We start from the raw sequence: 16,420 nt of genomic DNA on the forward strand, positions 1-16,420 counted from the left end.
TATTTATTTCGGTTTTATTTCAGTCGACTGTTGACTGTAAAATCTCGCCATTATCAGCTTTGCTGACGAGAAGAAGAAAAAATAATAAATAAAAAAATCCCTTTTTTTTTTTTTGTTTTTTTTGTTGAAGAGCTGCGTCAGTTACTAGGCATTGACGTCACATTCAGATTCTCTCACTTTCCAGCCCGGAGAGCCTGATTACAGATATACTGCCGCGCTGGGATCGGCTCCGCGCAAAATGTGCCGTGGAAAGAAATAAAATAAAATGAAAAATAAAAAATAAAGAGTGACAAAATATGACAAGAGTTCAGGTGGCTGATGACGTGGTGCGGACTGGTGGAAACTGCAGTTTGGAGAAGGTTATCTCCTGGTAAAAACCCTCCTCTGAAGCTCGGATCTGGGTTTCCACCCCCCCTCCCCTCCCTGTTTCTCTATTTCCACAACTGAGGGTTTGTGCTGCGCTGGTCTGAGACGACTCTCATCCCACAATCCATCGCGTCTAGCGGGTAAAAACACGGGCTTTCCGAGCCGAGCACATCGCGCTGCTGCCTCCTCCATCTCCTCCATTCGCCGGCTGTGCCCACGCACCAGACCCCCCCGCTCAGCCACGGATGGACCCACGATGGGTGGTGGGGGGTGGGGGGTGGGGAGCGCACGCTTGTCCATGCAAAAAAAAAAAAAAAAGGCGCACAAACAAACCTCCTAGCAGTCTGCTCCGTCTCTCACACCAACTCCCTTTCAATTCCCTGTAAGACCCTCTCCAAACACCCCCCCCACCCCCCTACGCGCCATCCATCTGCACTCTCAACCGCGTGGAGATTCACGAGACTTTACGCGATGGGATGGGGTGGACTAAAGAGAGAGGGAGGAGAGGGATGGGGGGGTGGTGGTAGGGGGAGGTGTGGGGGGGTTAGGTGACTATCCACTGAGTGGCAGCTACCTAGAAAAGTGGGCTCTGAGAAGAGAAAAGGGCTGCGCCCGTCGCATCAGTCGGAGCTATTTTTATCCCTGCCTGTAGGCCAACTGTATGTCCGTGACTGCTGGCGGTAGCATGTATGGACACACACACACACACACACACACACACACACACACACACACACACACACACACACACACACACACACACACACACACACGCACAGCGGGTTTAACACGTCATCCACGATAAAACAGCCTCAGGAATCAACCAGAAATAAAAGAAAGAAAGGAAACCGTCACCTTTGAGGCTCTGGTTGGTTGGTTCCTGTCACTATTTTGGTTTTTTTTTTATTTTTAAACACAGACCATCCAGAAAGGAAAGATAAGCCAGTAGGTCATCATTACCTACCTCACACACACACACACACACACACACACACACATGCTTCCCCTGTAGCATCATTCAATGGCAGAGGTATCAATGGGAGTCGAGCCGATGCTCCTCGGCTGCAGTGCGTAAAGATCTCCGCGTGGTGTCGACAAACTCAGCCTGAGATCCTCTTTCTCCACCCCCCCCACCCACCCAAATCCTCCTCCCCACCTAAAAAAAAGTCCTCCTGACTCCTGCAAGTTGTAAACCGCAGCAGACTCCCCCCCCCCCTCTTTTGTGAAGCCTTTGTCCAGCCTGTGAAGGGCCGGAACACGACACGCAACGGTCCCATCCAAATGTCCCCCCCCAAAAAAAAAAAATAAATACAAAAAACCCCTTGATTTAAATCAACACCACCGGTGCAAACATGAGGGGAATGAACCACTGAAGCTCACAAAAGGCTGAAACACACCTGAAACACAGTTTCACGGCTTCACTTCCAAATCAAGAGACGCGCGGAACTCTCCGGAGCTGTCCGTGGGTCGGTGGTGCTGGAGCAGCCGCGCAAGCCCCACGTCATTCGGGGACTTCTTGCATGCTCCGGATTGGAGAAGGTGCAGGGTTGTTGGGGGGGTTTTTGCGCAAAAAAGAAAAGAGATCTTGCTGCCGTGAGGAGGAGACGACTTTGAAGGAGGCGCAACACATGCGGGCTGACGCAAGTCTGCTGCGGAAAGTTGTTGACAGGTGGAGGAGCGGGAGGCGTCTCACCTCCGAGGAGCCGTGACGCGCGTCCGGGGGGCGCGAAGGGAAAGAAACCGGTGGGAATAAATATATGAAATATTACAGAAACATGATTAAAAAAAGATTTTCACCCCCCCCCCCCACCACCACCACCTCCCCTCCTTCACCCCCCCCCCTCTCTACCTCTGCGCGGTTACTAGGCATCTCAGCAGAGCGTGCAGCCTGAAGCAGAGGATCCCCGACACGTGAATCCTCCCACGCATTACCGCAGCCAGCTCTCCTTTAGTGTCTGCAAAAGCCCCCCAACCCCCCCCCCACCACCACCACCCACCCCCCCGCTGTCAAACAAACACCAAACCGGAGAAACTCTCCGCGCTGCTGCGTTTAGAAATCTGAGAAAACAACGTTTGGAAAGAAGGAAACACCGAACCTGCTGCGTGATGAGCCCCCAAATAAAGTCACCCGGACCCCCCCCAGGAAAACCTTTAAGGCGGGGAGCCTCGAACACAAGATCCTCACTTTATTTAGATCATGGTGTCAGCAGTGACTACAAACCTGACTTTAGATGGCGTTCCAATCCACTTCTATTCCAGCTAGAGGCTGCTCATGCCCCCCCCTCCCCCAGAACACCAAACCGCGCGTAACGAGTCCTGAAAACATCCACGGACGATCTGACAAACTTCCCATCGCGCATCATTCTGCTTCCACAGGAGAAATCACTTACCTTTTGTGGTTTAGAATGTGAGTTTCCCTTTCGGAACTGTTCTGACACACTGGCTTTGTGCAGTGAGTGAGGAGACCCGGAGTGTATCGTGGGGGGGGGGCAGCTCGGCGCTCCGCTCCTGCGTCAGCGGCAGAAAGCAGGTCAGTCCGACGCGCGTCGTCTCTGCTCCGTCGGAGACTAAAATATTTTGGTGTTGCCACTCAGAGGAAAGGTGGGCTTTGCTGGTTGGGTGGTGGTGTTGGGAGGGGTGAAGGGTTTGGGAGGGGAAAGGTGGCGGTGCTGCTTGGAAAGGAGAGGGGGGGTGGGGGGGGGGGCGAGGAGTTACAAATGTGAGCCAGCTGATAGAAAAGGCCCGCCAAATCAAGCGACTTTTACGCAATTGGGCAGGCGTGCGTCCGCACGCACATGTGTGTGTGTGTGTGTGTGTGTGTGTGTGTGTGTGTGTGTGTGTGTGTGTGTGTGTGTGTGTGTGTGTGTGTGTGTGTGTGTGTGAATGACTAGCAGGAGCAGACGGGAAGCATGAATGGGTCAACAGAGGCGCGACTGAATCCGCGCCATCACCGGAACGAACCGGTTCAGAGACGATCGGGCGCAAATAATAATAAATAATAATAAATAATAATAAAAAAATAATGAAATTTAAAAAAGGGATCGAGGAACGAAACGAATCAAAGGAGAGGAAGAGAAGAAGGGATGGCCAGGAGAGAATAATTCATGTCACAACACAGGGAGGAGAGTCTGGTCGACACGCCAGCGATCTCTCCCTCTTCTCTCTCACATTCCGTGTCTGTCTTCCTCTCCCCCCCCCACCCCGCGCCTCCCCACCAGTGTGCTATTGACCTGCATTGACGTCATTGCGTCATTAGGTTTCCCTTAGAAACACTGACTTTCAAAAATAGTATCAAATTAATTCAGCTGGCAAGGAAAGAGGGGTGGGGCTTTTGAGGGTTTTGGGTTTTTTGGGGTGAACAGGGTGTGGCGGGTGGGTTTGGGTGAGGATGGGGGGGGGGGGGGGGGCAGTTTTATTCAGTAACCACCTGAGAGCTGGACCTGACGACAGTCCAAAAGTCACGGCAGAAAATTAAATATGTAAAGATGTTAGAATAAAAAAATAACCAGAACAAAATGGTTAAAAATAAACAGGTCAGAACGGGTTTGTCTGTTTCTGTTTCTGTTTCTTCAGGCTAAAAATATCCTCCAGCCTGGAGCCCGGATCAACCCCCCCCCCCTTTCAGCAGCAGACGGGAGCCGGAGGTTCTGCTGGATCTGTGGTGTTAGAATAACCTCCATTCTCAGGGCGGGGGAGGAGGATGCTATTGGCCAACACACACCTGCTAGCAGGTGAGAGGTGTGGTGGTCACACACTCAGATCCTATGTGTATTCTTAAGACTGTCTTTGACCCACCTTCACTGACCTTTGACCTGAAGCGTGAGCCTAATGCTCATCTCTGCTTACATCTGAGCTACATCCTGGTTCATTAATGTTTATTTGAGGTGGAGCCACGTCTTACATGGTTTCCTCAGTGTGTGAATGGGTAAAGACCACTAGTCCTCAACATGTGAACATTCCACTTAAGAACATCCGTAGATAGTCCGTGGAGAGTTCCTTCAAGTGTTTTATTCTTCTCCTCCTCAAGGATTAAAGTTTACCGTAAACTAATCTGGATTAAAACAATCACATGAATCATGAGTGACATTTAACAGTAGATATTGGAACTATACGTATGTATTTTAATGTGATTACATGTTTTTATTATGATTTATCGTAAAGTAACATGATATTATGAGCTGTTAACGGTTTAGAGTCCAGTATTTGTGGTGGAAGTTTAGACTAAACTTGATCTTTATTATATAAACCGACATATAATTGAGAACGACCTGAACCTGGATTTTATTTATTCTGTGTTGTTTTAATCTCTTGTAATTGTTTCTGGTCAGTCTTAGGGAATAGAACTTTAGTATTTAGAGAAGTAATGATATTTAAATGACCTCAAATGGAGATTATAGAATGAAATTTAATTTAAAAAAAAACAACTTACAAAAAATTCAACTTATGAACAACCGTTCAGAACCAATCATGTTTGTATGTTGAGGACTACCTGTACTGGTTTTTTCTTTCTCTCAGATGACAAACCCACTACTTCCAGTTTACATTTTATATGTAGTTTTATACGCTGTCAATCTGAAGTAAAAAGTAATTAGATGATATTTTTGGTAGTAAATCCAGATATTTCCTTCTTGTTAATGTTCTTCCTTCACACTGATGATGGAATCATTGTTAGTTACTAGTCTGGAATCTGTTCATCTGTTTGTGGCTCATTTACAGCGTTTCTGACGTAATTCTCTGATGTCCAATCAGGTGTTTGGTTCGTTTCCAGACCTGCTGACACAAAGTGAGATAAAGTTTCTGAATGCGATAAATTATTGGGACAAAAAGAGAAGAAACCAGTGAAGACCAATTCATAGAGCGACGGAAAAAAAAGACCAGCAGAGGGACGGAATACTTCACCATCGTGATTCATCCTCTTCAACCCAGAGACACTCATTTCAATCCAGCGTGGAAAACTCCAGCTCACGTCTGGTGGCCATCTAGAAATACACCTTTCAGGGAAAATTACCTACAAAGCACACTAAAAAAAACCTGAAAGCTTTTTTTTTGGGGGGGGGGAGAGTGAAGCTTGTGATCGACGACACACCCGAGTGAAGGTGATTAAATGGTGAGCGTCTAAACGGCGGGTCTGACCTTTGACCCGGCGAGGGAATCGATGAAAGGAGCGAGAAAAACGACTTAAAAGAAAAAAAAAAAGAGAAAAGCTTTAACACATGTTGTATTTGTGGGCACAAAGCTGTGGGACTCACAGACGTGTGATATCTGAGCACATATGTATCACAGCACACGTCATCGGCACCGGTGGAAGTCACGCAGCATGCAAAAAGGGGGGGGGGGGGTCAGTGCCAAGTCTGACGCCGGCTCACGCAGAAATCTGGGTGTGACTAAGACTCTCCGGCCGTGGAAAAAACAGCGTGCTGTCCTCTTTTCCTCATCCATAATAACATCAACACACCTCCGTCGGGCCTGTTTGAGCGGAAATGTTAGCCTTGATAACTAAATGAGAACGCCCCCCCCCCCACCCATTCAAAACGCGGCCTGTCGAGCCTTAACCCTCCACCTTATCTGGCTTCTTTTTTTTTTTTTTTAAAGCGTGTCAATATACAATAATAAAAGCTTCCAAAACATTTGCCTGGGGGTGTATGGCGGCCGTTGTCTTTTCCACTCGGCTGTCTGCTGGGGTGTGTGTGTATACACACACCGGTCCTTTTAATTTGTTTGATGTCCCCTCCCATCTGCCTTGTGGCTTTCCATTCCGACTCCGAGGCTGCGTCTTTCTAGGAAACGGTGTGTGTTTGGGTCCCGTGTTTACCGGTCGGACACGCGGATTCTAGGATCCGTTGGAGGAAGGTGCATCTCTGAAATCTACCAGCTCTGATTTTATGAAGCTGTTTCACCTCCATAAATAAAAAAAAACAACTAATATTAAACTAGAAAACAGTCACCAAAGAGAAGAATCACACGTCTCCAAACTGTAACGTCCGTTTATGATTTTAAAAAATGGGTTGAAGAGAAGAAATGATGCCTGAACCGCAGCATTAATAATATTTGACATTAATATTCCCCCAGTTTCTTTTAGATTTGAGATATTTTCTTAATCCCAGAGGGGATTCCCTCTGAAGACGCTTCACCACGTCCAGAAGAATCACCGACAGCCTGACCTGCACCTCCTCAGATCCTAGAATAAATAAATCTACAATCTGAGGATCATAATAACACGGAGAAATGATCACACTTATCTCGTTTGACTTCTATCTGCTGGTTTGGGAAATAAAAATATGGAAACGAAGGAGGAAAATCCATAAATAGACAACAAGCTAAAACGAAAATCTATATTTATATTTGTCATGTGCTAAAACCACACGCAGGTTTATGATGCCGAGTGGGTTTTTTTGTTGTTTTTTTGTTGTTTTTTTGTTGGGAGTGTGTACAAAAGGATGGCTGGCCAGGTTTTGTTTGAATTTGAAGCCCAGATTAAGGAACCCTGCCCTCTCCTCCCTCCTCTCCCCCTATTTATTTTTCCATCTCTCCTGCCTAAATGATGTCAATGGAAGCAGAGCTATAATGCTATTTATAGAACGCCCCCCACCCCTTTACACACAACACACACACACACACACACACACACACACACACACACACACACACACACACACACACACACACACAGCACCAGCCGTCCTCATGCTTGGTTGGGAGCTGCTGCTGCACAAATAAAAACCACCTCAAGAGAAGAATCTGCATGAATCGAGCCGCTGCATATTTATGAACGGCTTTGTCACATGTACACGGCGCGTTACCCTGCCCCCTAACCCCCTCCCCAGCACCGCTTTATTGTGTGTGTGTGTGTGTGTGTGTGTGTGTGTGTGTGTGTGTGTGTGTGTGTTTGCTCTCCCTGCTTGGTTATTGCCCGTGCAGCCGTACTTCCCTCTGCAGGAGGAAAAAAAAAAGACAAAGGAAGCCCATTACGCCGAGCAGGAGCGGCGTGCGCGCCCCCCACCCCCCCCCCCCTTTGCGCGCTCCTGCTTCTTCTGCTGCTGCTCTTCATTCACTCATTCTGTGCAGTCATTCATTCAGTCATCCATTCATTCATTCACCTCTTTTTTCCCGACTCAGTCATTCACACAATTCCTGCAGCGGAGTGTGTGAATGGACGGATGGGACGAAGGCGGGAAGACGTCCGTCATCCTGCTTTGTTTGGTGCGTGTGTGTGTGTGTGTGTGTGTGTGTGTGTGTGTGTGTTTCTGTATGCACTTGGAAACTTGTGTGCGCGTGCATGTGGATGGAGGGGTGTGGGGTGTGTTTGTGTGTGTATATGTGTGTGTATGTGTGTGTATGTGTGTGTGTGGGGGGGTTCTAGCATGTCAAATCTCAGGGGACGGTAGAGTACACTGTGTTCCCTGAGTATGAGTTTTGGAAGCTGGATGCATAAACCAAATAAACCTCCTCCTCCTCCCCCTCCCGTCTCTCCCTCCATCTCTTGACATTCACATGCTAGATTACGTAACATACTTCGGAGGGGGGGGGGTGTCTGAAGTGATGATGGTGCGGATGAGGCGAGGGGTGTGTGTGTGTGTGTGTGTGTGTGTGGGGTGGTGATGAGGGGGGGGGGGGGTTAAAGTCTCCTTCCATCACAAATAAACGCACGCTTTGCTGCACAAGCGTCTTCAATTCAACTCTTTTTTTTTTTTTAGACCGCCTTCTATTTCTGAAAGGCGGCCGTGGTATAAATAAATTGCACCCCCTCCCTCACAAAAAATCTACCACCACCCCCCCACTCCCTTATCTACTCTCAGAATCCTAAAGACTCAGAGCTGATGTAAAACCGCATCATTCCGTTCATGTTTGTGTGGAATTAAAACCAGATTTTTTTTTATAAACCAGAGTGGATTTAATCCACGGCAGCGCCTGGGGGGGGGGGGGGTATTTATAGCTCTACAGTGTATTTCCACGTCGGTCACACGTGCAGCAGCCGCTTCTCTGCACTCCTGCTGAAGTTGACATGTTAACACTCACTGGCTGCTATATTTAGCCCAGCCTCACAGTGCTGTTACTATTCCCAGCATTGTACATGAGGGGGCGGACGGTGCATTTATTTATTTATTTATTTATTTATTTATTTATTTAAATGAAAGAAGAAGAAGAAGAAGAAAAAGTTCCCTCTTCGTGCACTGATCTATTCTTCCTCTGATGAAGAACAAACCAGACTCACGATGAAGCTAAAGGACGTGACGTTACGGAGAAAGGCGGTTAAATCGGTGCTAAACGAACGATGGATTAATCAAACGCACCTCCCGTTTCCACCCCGACTCACTTTTGCGTCCCTTCTGATCGATAATGGAGTTCATAAGATGTTTGATTTATAATTATAATTATCTGGAGGTCAGCAGAGAGGTCACAGGTCAAAGTGTGTGAATCTGGATTAGGGATCGTCTGAAATGATCCGGATTGGATTCCAGTGTAAAACCTGACTGGTCTGTGCCCTCGGAGCTAGCACGCATCGTTAGCGCAAACACACCTCGCTGCAAAAACGTTACCCTTTTAACAGCCTGAGATGATAAACTGTGTTTTAGCGTTTTGTTTTGTTTTTACTTCTACGAATGTCGCCACTCGATTTTTACGTTACCAAACACGTCAGCAATGCTGACTAGAGAATATCCAATAGTGGGAGTCAAATACTTTTGACCAATCAGCCTCCTCCAAGACTTCTTTAGCCCCTCCTTGTTCTTCAGATGCGTTCGGTCAGTTTAGAGATGTTCCCTCAATCTGCCACTAGGGGTCTCCATCGCACCGTTTGCTCAAATGCGTCAAATAAAGTGGTTTGTCCTTAACTGGACACCATAGCTGTGAGTTTTCTTTCATTAAGACAGGTGGGGTGACATCACTTTAGCATGTGGCTAGCATTAACATTACCTAAAGCAAATGTTGTGTTGCGTTCAGTGTCAACACGTCAGGTGGAAACAGGTGGGGGGTAGTTTGCCACTATTGCATGTTCAAAATATGCAACTCAGTTAATGGCATCAAACACAACTGCAACTCAAGGCTGACACCTGAACGCACCTGAACGCACCTGAACGCACCATCCATTATGCGCCTACAGGGACATGGATGACCTGCTGTGACCTGACGCTCATTTCTGACCCCTAAAAAGCGGAAAACTGAGGATATTCAACAACAAAGTGCAGGAAATAAACCAATTTGAGTATTTTTTAAAAAATCAGTACCACCCCCCCCCCCCAACGTTGGCAACAAGGTGAGGAAACCCGATGATTTTCACCAGGTGCTTCAGGACTTGGTTTACCTTCACCTCTCCTCTCGTTCCTTCTCTCCTTCTCTCAACGGATCGTCTTCGCTTCTTCTCCCGGAGCTGCCGCCCACTCCTCCTCCTCCTCCTCCTCTTCCTCCTCCTCCTCTTCCTCCAGCACTTGATTAATCATTTTAAAAATGCGCCGTGTGCGTGTGAACGCATGTGCCACGCATTGGATGGCTGGCTGGCTCGCTGACTGGCGGGCTGGTTTGGGAAATACCTGGTCACGATCAATGAGGAGAGGGTTTACCTTGGTTGCACATCGCCCCCTACCGTCCTCCAGTGGAAGTGCGGTCCTTAAACGCACCATGATGCCTGAACCAGAACATGGGCAAAGGGGAACGCAAAGAAATAACCTAAACCAGGTGGATGTCTTATGAACAAGTTCTCTGTACCACACCAGATGTTAGTGCAGACACACACAAACATCCCATCATTACAAACGGATGTTTATTTGTTTGTGAGGACTGCTCAGTGAGTAAATAAACCAATCATAATCTTTCCCGCGCCTCCTCTTGCCAGGATCACCCTGTTTCCTCCATGGCACCTTAGTCGAGCAGAAGTAAAAGAGACAAAAAGACATCATGAAAGCTTAAAGTGACTCGTTCGCTGAGGATAAAAATAGAACTGTTTGTTCTGAAGGGGAAAACCCGGTCTGGATCGCCCCCCAGCGGCAAGATCCGGTCACGACAAGAGGCTGTCCGGACGGTACGCGCGTCTCCAGCGTTTGTTTTACGCACCGAAAGGAGCCCAAATGTCCAATAAATCAACCAAAACATCCATATTACTAATCAGTTTGTGTATTTGATTAACCTGACCTATTATTGGACGTGTCTCCTTTTCAAATATTTTTTATTTCTGTATTTAAATAAGACATTAATATCTTCATGCACACAACCAGTTAGGATCCACAGACATAAATGGATTCATTCATTCTAGTTTTTATCAGACGTTCATGCATTTAATGGAAACATTAATCCATCTGTTTATCTGATCCATTATGAATATTTACAGTATGTTCATCTTCTCATTAACTGTAATTTTTTGTTTTTTTGGTGTTTTCCTGAAGTTAAAACGATCAAGCGGTGCTTCTAGAAGATGCTGCCACAGTCGATTCAGAAAATTGAGAGTCTGAGCGCCCTCCTCATCCTCCTCCTCCTCCTCCAAAGCATCCACCTACACACAGCAGCACACACGTGTCTTCACATGCAGACCTGTGCTACCGCTGCTCATCGTTTCTGCACAGGCTTTAGGAAGAACCCCCATCAGGGTTGTTATTTGAGGGGTTATGACTGAATTTAAGGAGATTTAAATAACATCCAAGGGGGGAATATTCCTGTGCCTTAATTTATAAAGTCAAAGCAAATAATTCTGAAAGTGAGCAAGATTTATGTGATATTTAAATTAGATGAATTAAAAGCAATTGCTGTAAGCAGGCAGTTTGACTCCAGGCTGAAGGGTCAAAGGAGAATTTATAACATCTCCACCAGAATTATTAAGAACACTGAATATTATTTGGGCTTCACACTGAGGGTTAAGTTACTGTCAGGACGTGGAGTTCTTCCTGTGAATGAAGCGTTTGCATGACTGAACGTCAACAAAGCCTGCAGAGACTTCACTGCAACGTGTAAAATAATGAAGAGTTCTAAACACGGACGTCTCTATTTATAGCTCCCATGATCAAGTCTGACGCCACTCTTCTCTACTTCAGAGACGTCCCCCGCCCCCGCTGGATGGACGTTTGTACATTCTCTAAACGCACAGCTGGAAGTAAGATCATTTGGTGATTTTCCAAGAACATTCCAGGATTAGAGGCATTGGCTTCTGGTGGAACGCTGCACAACCTGGAGTCTGGATCTTCTCCAGAACCAGTCAGAGCAGCTAAAGGGTCTCAAGGAAGAACTGGAATCCCTGAAACTGTCGTCAGCAAAAGACCTCACATCACAACATTTGAATTATTCGTTGAGCGTTTTCAAACCCCCATATTTCCCTTGAAATATAAATATCAATCAATATACGATCGATATTGATCAATATTGTTCTATCTAGAGTAAAAGTAGACATAAAAAGAAAAGACAACGGTTTCTACTTCCATACAAGTTTATGATAAAAATCCAATGTCATAGAACCTTTTTTCATACAAACAATTGGAGCCAATTCAACTGAAGTTCTAATAAAAAAAACAATACAGGATTAAATAAATGGATACAAAGCAATGCATTCACCAACATGTCTCCAAAAAAATGACTCTTTATCTTTTCCTACAACAATCTGAACAAAGGTTCATCAGTTACATCCTGGCAGTTCATGAAAAACACGATTAAAATGAAGGGGAAAAAAACCAAACATTTAGATTTTTCTTGTTTTTTTTTAAATCACGTTGGCCAAGAGGAACACAAGACAACAGTTTAAAAAGTGTGGACCGAACGCGGAGAACAATCCTCCAAAAAAACAACAGGACTGATCTGGATGTAAAAGCTGGATGAGTGAAAACGAGCAAAAACCCACTTTAAAAAAAAAAAAAAAAAGTCGGTGACAAAGAGTTCATCTTGGTGCGGAAAAGATCTGGATGTAATGCAGTTCAATGAGCAAAAACATGTGTGTTTGTGTGTGTGTGAGGATCTCAGTAGATCCTGCCTCTGCTCCGGTTTCCTCTTCCTCCGAAGCCTCGTCCTCGGCCGCCCCTGAACCCACCGCGCTGCTCTGGAGGGACCAAACAGAGAGGGAGACGCGTTCAAAGACAGGCGGATTTCGCAGCGCTGCTTCCAGATCAACACATCTGACGGATTTCGTTCCAGAATCCCCAAAACATGACGTCTAAAACTGTGAACATGTGCCAACATTCAACCAAACCACCAGGTGGTCCTTACCGTAGTTAAAATTGCCAATGGTGGCGCTGTACTTGCCGCTGGGGGGGTTGTAGATTTGCCGTGCGTCCCTCCGGGGCTGGGGAGGGATCTGTTTATTTGTGCTTCCGCCCATCTCCTCAGTCGACGGGCGTTTTGTTCTGCAGACACAAAAGAAAAGCAAATGAAGACCCCCTCCCTCTCTGACGTGTGTTTAAGGGTCCTTCACGTCCGACGGGACAGAATCGACTCACGCTGCTGCCTCCGTCTTCTGGACGGGTTTCCAGGAGAGGGTGACGGTGCTCTTGAACGATGGAGGGTTGTGGAACAGATCCTACAAAGAAAGGAAAGATTAAAGTCAAATTCCACGAGACTCCGTCTGGTTTTCCTTTCTGACGACCGACGGCTCACCTTGATGAGGACGTTGATGTTGTTGGTGATCTTCAGGGCGACAACTTTGATCTTGTTCTGATGACACACACACACACACACACAAAAGAAATGTTTTAAGGTGTTTTCACAAAACAACAGTCGACCTCTGACCCCAACAGTCGACTGAAGCTACCTCTTCTGTCTTGAGAGCGTCTCCCGTCTTGCCCTGCAGCGCCACTCGCAGCTGTCGGATGTAAACCTGCAGGCCTCTGGCAAAATACTGTAACCTGCCGACACACAGAACCTGCTGTTCAAAACCGGAAGAAAACGCCAGGATTCCTTGTAGCTAATCCGACATTAGCTGTACAGAAGGTTCCCCACCTGATCTTGAAGTCCTTGAGCCGCTCGGCGTCCACTTTGTCCAACAGGAAGTCTGGGAGCTTCTTGCCCAGCTGGTGGAAGCTGAACAGGAGACACTCCACGTAGCTGAACTGCAGTTTGGGCTCCTCGTTGGCCGAGTTCTCTCCGTTCTCCACTTCTTCTGGCGGCCGAGGCATGAACTCCTACAAACAGAAAACGCGTGACTTTAAGTCACATTTCTTTTCTTTTTTTCTGTCTGTGTCGTGTCGGAGTGGCGGGACGGCCGTCTCACCAGGAGTGTGGTGAACAGCGTGTTGAGGTTGGCCTCCAGTTTGTCCATGTCTCCACAGAACGGACTCATCTCAGCCAGGAGCTTCAGCACCTACAAAACAAAAAATACAGAAAAATAAACAGAATCTTTAAATTTAGGCACCAAAAATAAATTTCATCTGTGAGAAATTGAACAAGAGGAAATATCTGCAGCATTGTTAACATAAAATAATTTAAATATTCAGCTTTTTATGAAGAAAGGGATTGATTATCATTCATAGAGAATCAGCTTTAGCTATCCCATAATAATAAATGATAAAAATGAATTTAAAATTGAAGATGACGTTGGACTGACCTCCAGCTGGATGTCCAGCTCAGCCACCGGACTGGTCAGGGTGCTGAGGTTTGGCAGGACGTGTTGGCAGAAATAGGTGATAAAACGTGTGGAATGGACATTTTTCTACAAGACAGAGACAAACCATTCATTACCGCTGTAACACACACACACACACAGCAGCTCTGACTTCATCAGGATGCGAGGCGTGGACTCACTGAGAACAGGGGCAGGGCCTGGCGCGTGCACTGCAGCAGACGGTCCACGGTGTCAGGGTCGGCCGTGTCGAGCGCCTGCTCCAGGTCGGCCTGCTCCACCACCAGCTCCACCAGCTGCTGCCGCCCATTCACCGTCTGCAGCACCCGCAGGCCGGACACCACGCGCATCAGGAGCACGAACTCCTCCCCGGTCACATCCTCAAACACCTGAGGACACAGCAGGAGGGGGAAATGGCGGTGGATGGGTTAAAGCCGGGTCCGATCGTACATCACAGGATGAAGATCACACATCATCAAGTAAAGACATTCTACTACACACTAACCCTCTTTGTCTCAGTAAAGATGTATTCCTCCACTTCCTTCGTCATGACGTCTTCCGGCAGGGTCTTCAGTTTGGTGGAGAGGAACTTGATGGCCCGTTCCCGCACAATGTCTTCCCCCTGCAGGATCTGAGAGAAGAGGCCTCCGAGGGTACCTGGACCACAGAGACAGCATAGCTATGAATCTATAAACTCAACATTGGTCTATAAACGTAGAATACCATGAATATAACCATTAAATACACACATTTACATGCGCAATTTAAAAAAAATACCCGTAAGTGACCCCATTAGTCGGGACAATTCTCACAGGTTTCACAACATAGATGCTTAAATTCAATGTTCTTAAATAGACGTAACGAAAAAAGATATGACCATTTAAAGCAGGTCACAACAAACTCAGACGTTCCTTCACAGCATCCGATCTCAAAAGCAGGACTCACCCTTTGCGTCGATCTTGAAGATAGAAATGAGCGCCACGTTCACTTGGTTAAACTCTGCTGTATCATCTGAAAGGAAATGACACCGACCTCAGCAGACATTCCAGAGAACCCAGTGTCACATCCAAACCGAGCAACCGCTACGCAGTTCAGAAACGAGCCCAAAGGGTTTGTGTTTATCACCGACACCGGACGGACACTGATGTGTTACCTGTCTGAAGGAGCTGTGTGAGAATGTCTGAAACTTTGAGGATGTTCTCGCCAGTCGCAAAGCGTGGGAGCTCTTTGATGGCCTGTCGTCGAATCTGGACGGTGACGAGAACACAAACACACAGAATGAGCTTCATTGTGAGATAAACAGCAAATCCTGGCAGCCTTAAGAGGAAAATAAAACCAACAATTTCAAAAACTCACCGACACGTCTTCATCTTCACACAGATCAAGCTGAGCGTTAATAGCTGCGTTGGCCATTTCTGGAAAGCTGTTGAAGAATTTGGGGATAAACTGAGCTGCCAGGCGCTTCTCCTTCGGGCCTCCCTTCACGCCATTCAAGATAACCTGGTAGGCATCTTTGTGCTGCGGAATAAAAGACAAACATGAACATGAACGGATCTGGACTAACAAGAGGATTAAATGGACAAGTCCAGATTGAATGACCGGTCTTTGTGAGTCCACATATTTAAACTCACAAAACTCAATATGCAAGAACCAATGGGACATTAATACCATGTGATGGTTAGAATTAGTTATTGAAAAATAAAACTAAAAATCTGCTGTTCTGATTTTCTCTGATGCGTTTCGTCCAAACAAATCCGTAACAACAAGTTCTCGTCTTTGATGACATTGTGAGGAAGTTGTTTTAGCCTGGTTAAAGTTGGAATGGCTGGTAAAAGGTTCCGTGGTTCGGTAAATAATCACGGGTGGGATTTAAGCGAAATAAATCATTTTTAAATCGGTAAACTAGCGCCGATCTCTCGAGTCTCCGCTGAGAGGCCATCACGGTTAGCCCGGTCAAATGCTCGTTAGCTCCGCTTAGCCTAGCAAGAATGTTAATGTATCGCAAGTGGCTAAGCTAACAACAAAGGACGGGAAATAAGGTTTAACTGTTATGCCTATAATATATTAGTGAGTGAGAGTTTAAATTTACGCTTCTGGGTCCATTTACCTGGCTGAGGTTGTCCTTAGCATCAGCAAGGATCCCGTAGTTTCGATACAGATCCTCGATGGTGACCGCCATCAGCGTGCGTTCGACTCCCTGCAGCTCAGACAATCAAAAAAATAATTCCTGTGAGCCTTTTTGCCCCGTCGGACTCGATTTTAGCTCAAACAACTCCGTATTATCCGAAAAACCGTGATTTGTGTGGTTTGAACGAGCCGGACTGGAGACGTTGGTGAGAGAAGACCCCCGTCGTTGTCTTCCCGCAATCTCTGGCGCGTTTGCTAATAAGCTACGGAACAATCAGAACGGGGCATGCGCAAGATCAGCCAATGGCCTGCCGAGGAAGAGCACGTGACCGGTAGTAAGCGCTTAAGTGACGCTCATTAAACTAAAAGGGACGACATTGAAATGGTTAACAAATGTTTTTG

At 46.6% G+C, this 16,420-nt stretch overlaps 1 protein-coding gene and 1 long non-coding RNA gene across 2 annotated transcripts; one reads left to right on the top strand and one right to left on the bottom strand.

The window, feature by feature from the left end:
- The first annotated feature begins 2,685 nt into the window (after positions 1 to 2,685).
- Positions 2,686 to 5,877, top strand: LOC137594488 (uncharacterized). The gene is made up of 3 exons (XR_011035255.1): positions 2,686 to 2,896; positions 3,940 to 4,097; positions 5,116 to 5,877. It is a non-coding gene; the product is annotated as an uncharacterized lncRNA (long non-coding RNA).
- A 5,878-nt stretch (positions 5,878 to 11,755) lies between these two features.
- api5 (apoptosis inhibitor 5) lies at positions 11,756 to 16,277 on the bottom strand. The gene is made up of 14 exons (XM_068313067.1): positions 15,999 to 16,277; positions 15,248 to 15,409; positions 15,045 to 15,138; positions 14,837 to 14,902; positions 14,397 to 14,548; positions 14,074 to 14,280; positions 13,877 to 13,981; positions 13,544 to 13,633; positions 13,273 to 13,454; positions 13,085 to 13,178; positions 12,931 to 12,987; positions 12,774 to 12,853; positions 12,544 to 12,680; positions 11,756 to 12,376 (listed from the first exon to the last, which is right to left on the bottom strand). Exons 1-14 carry the CDS (start codon positions 16,068 to 16,070, stop codon positions 12,297 to 12,299), a joined length of 1,578 nt encoding a protein of 525 aa, XP_068169168.1. The 5' UTR covers positions 16,071 to 16,277; the 3' UTR covers positions 11,756 to 12,296.
- Between the last annotated feature and the right edge of the window lie 143 nt (positions 16,278 to 16,420).

This window comes from Antennarius striatus, chromosome 4, assembly GCF_040054535.1.
Source record: "Antennarius striatus isolate MH-2024 chromosome 4, ASM4005453v1, whole genome shotgun sequence".
NCBI lineage: Eukaryota > Metazoa > Chordata > Actinopteri > Lophiiformes > Antennariidae > Antennarius > Antennarius striatus.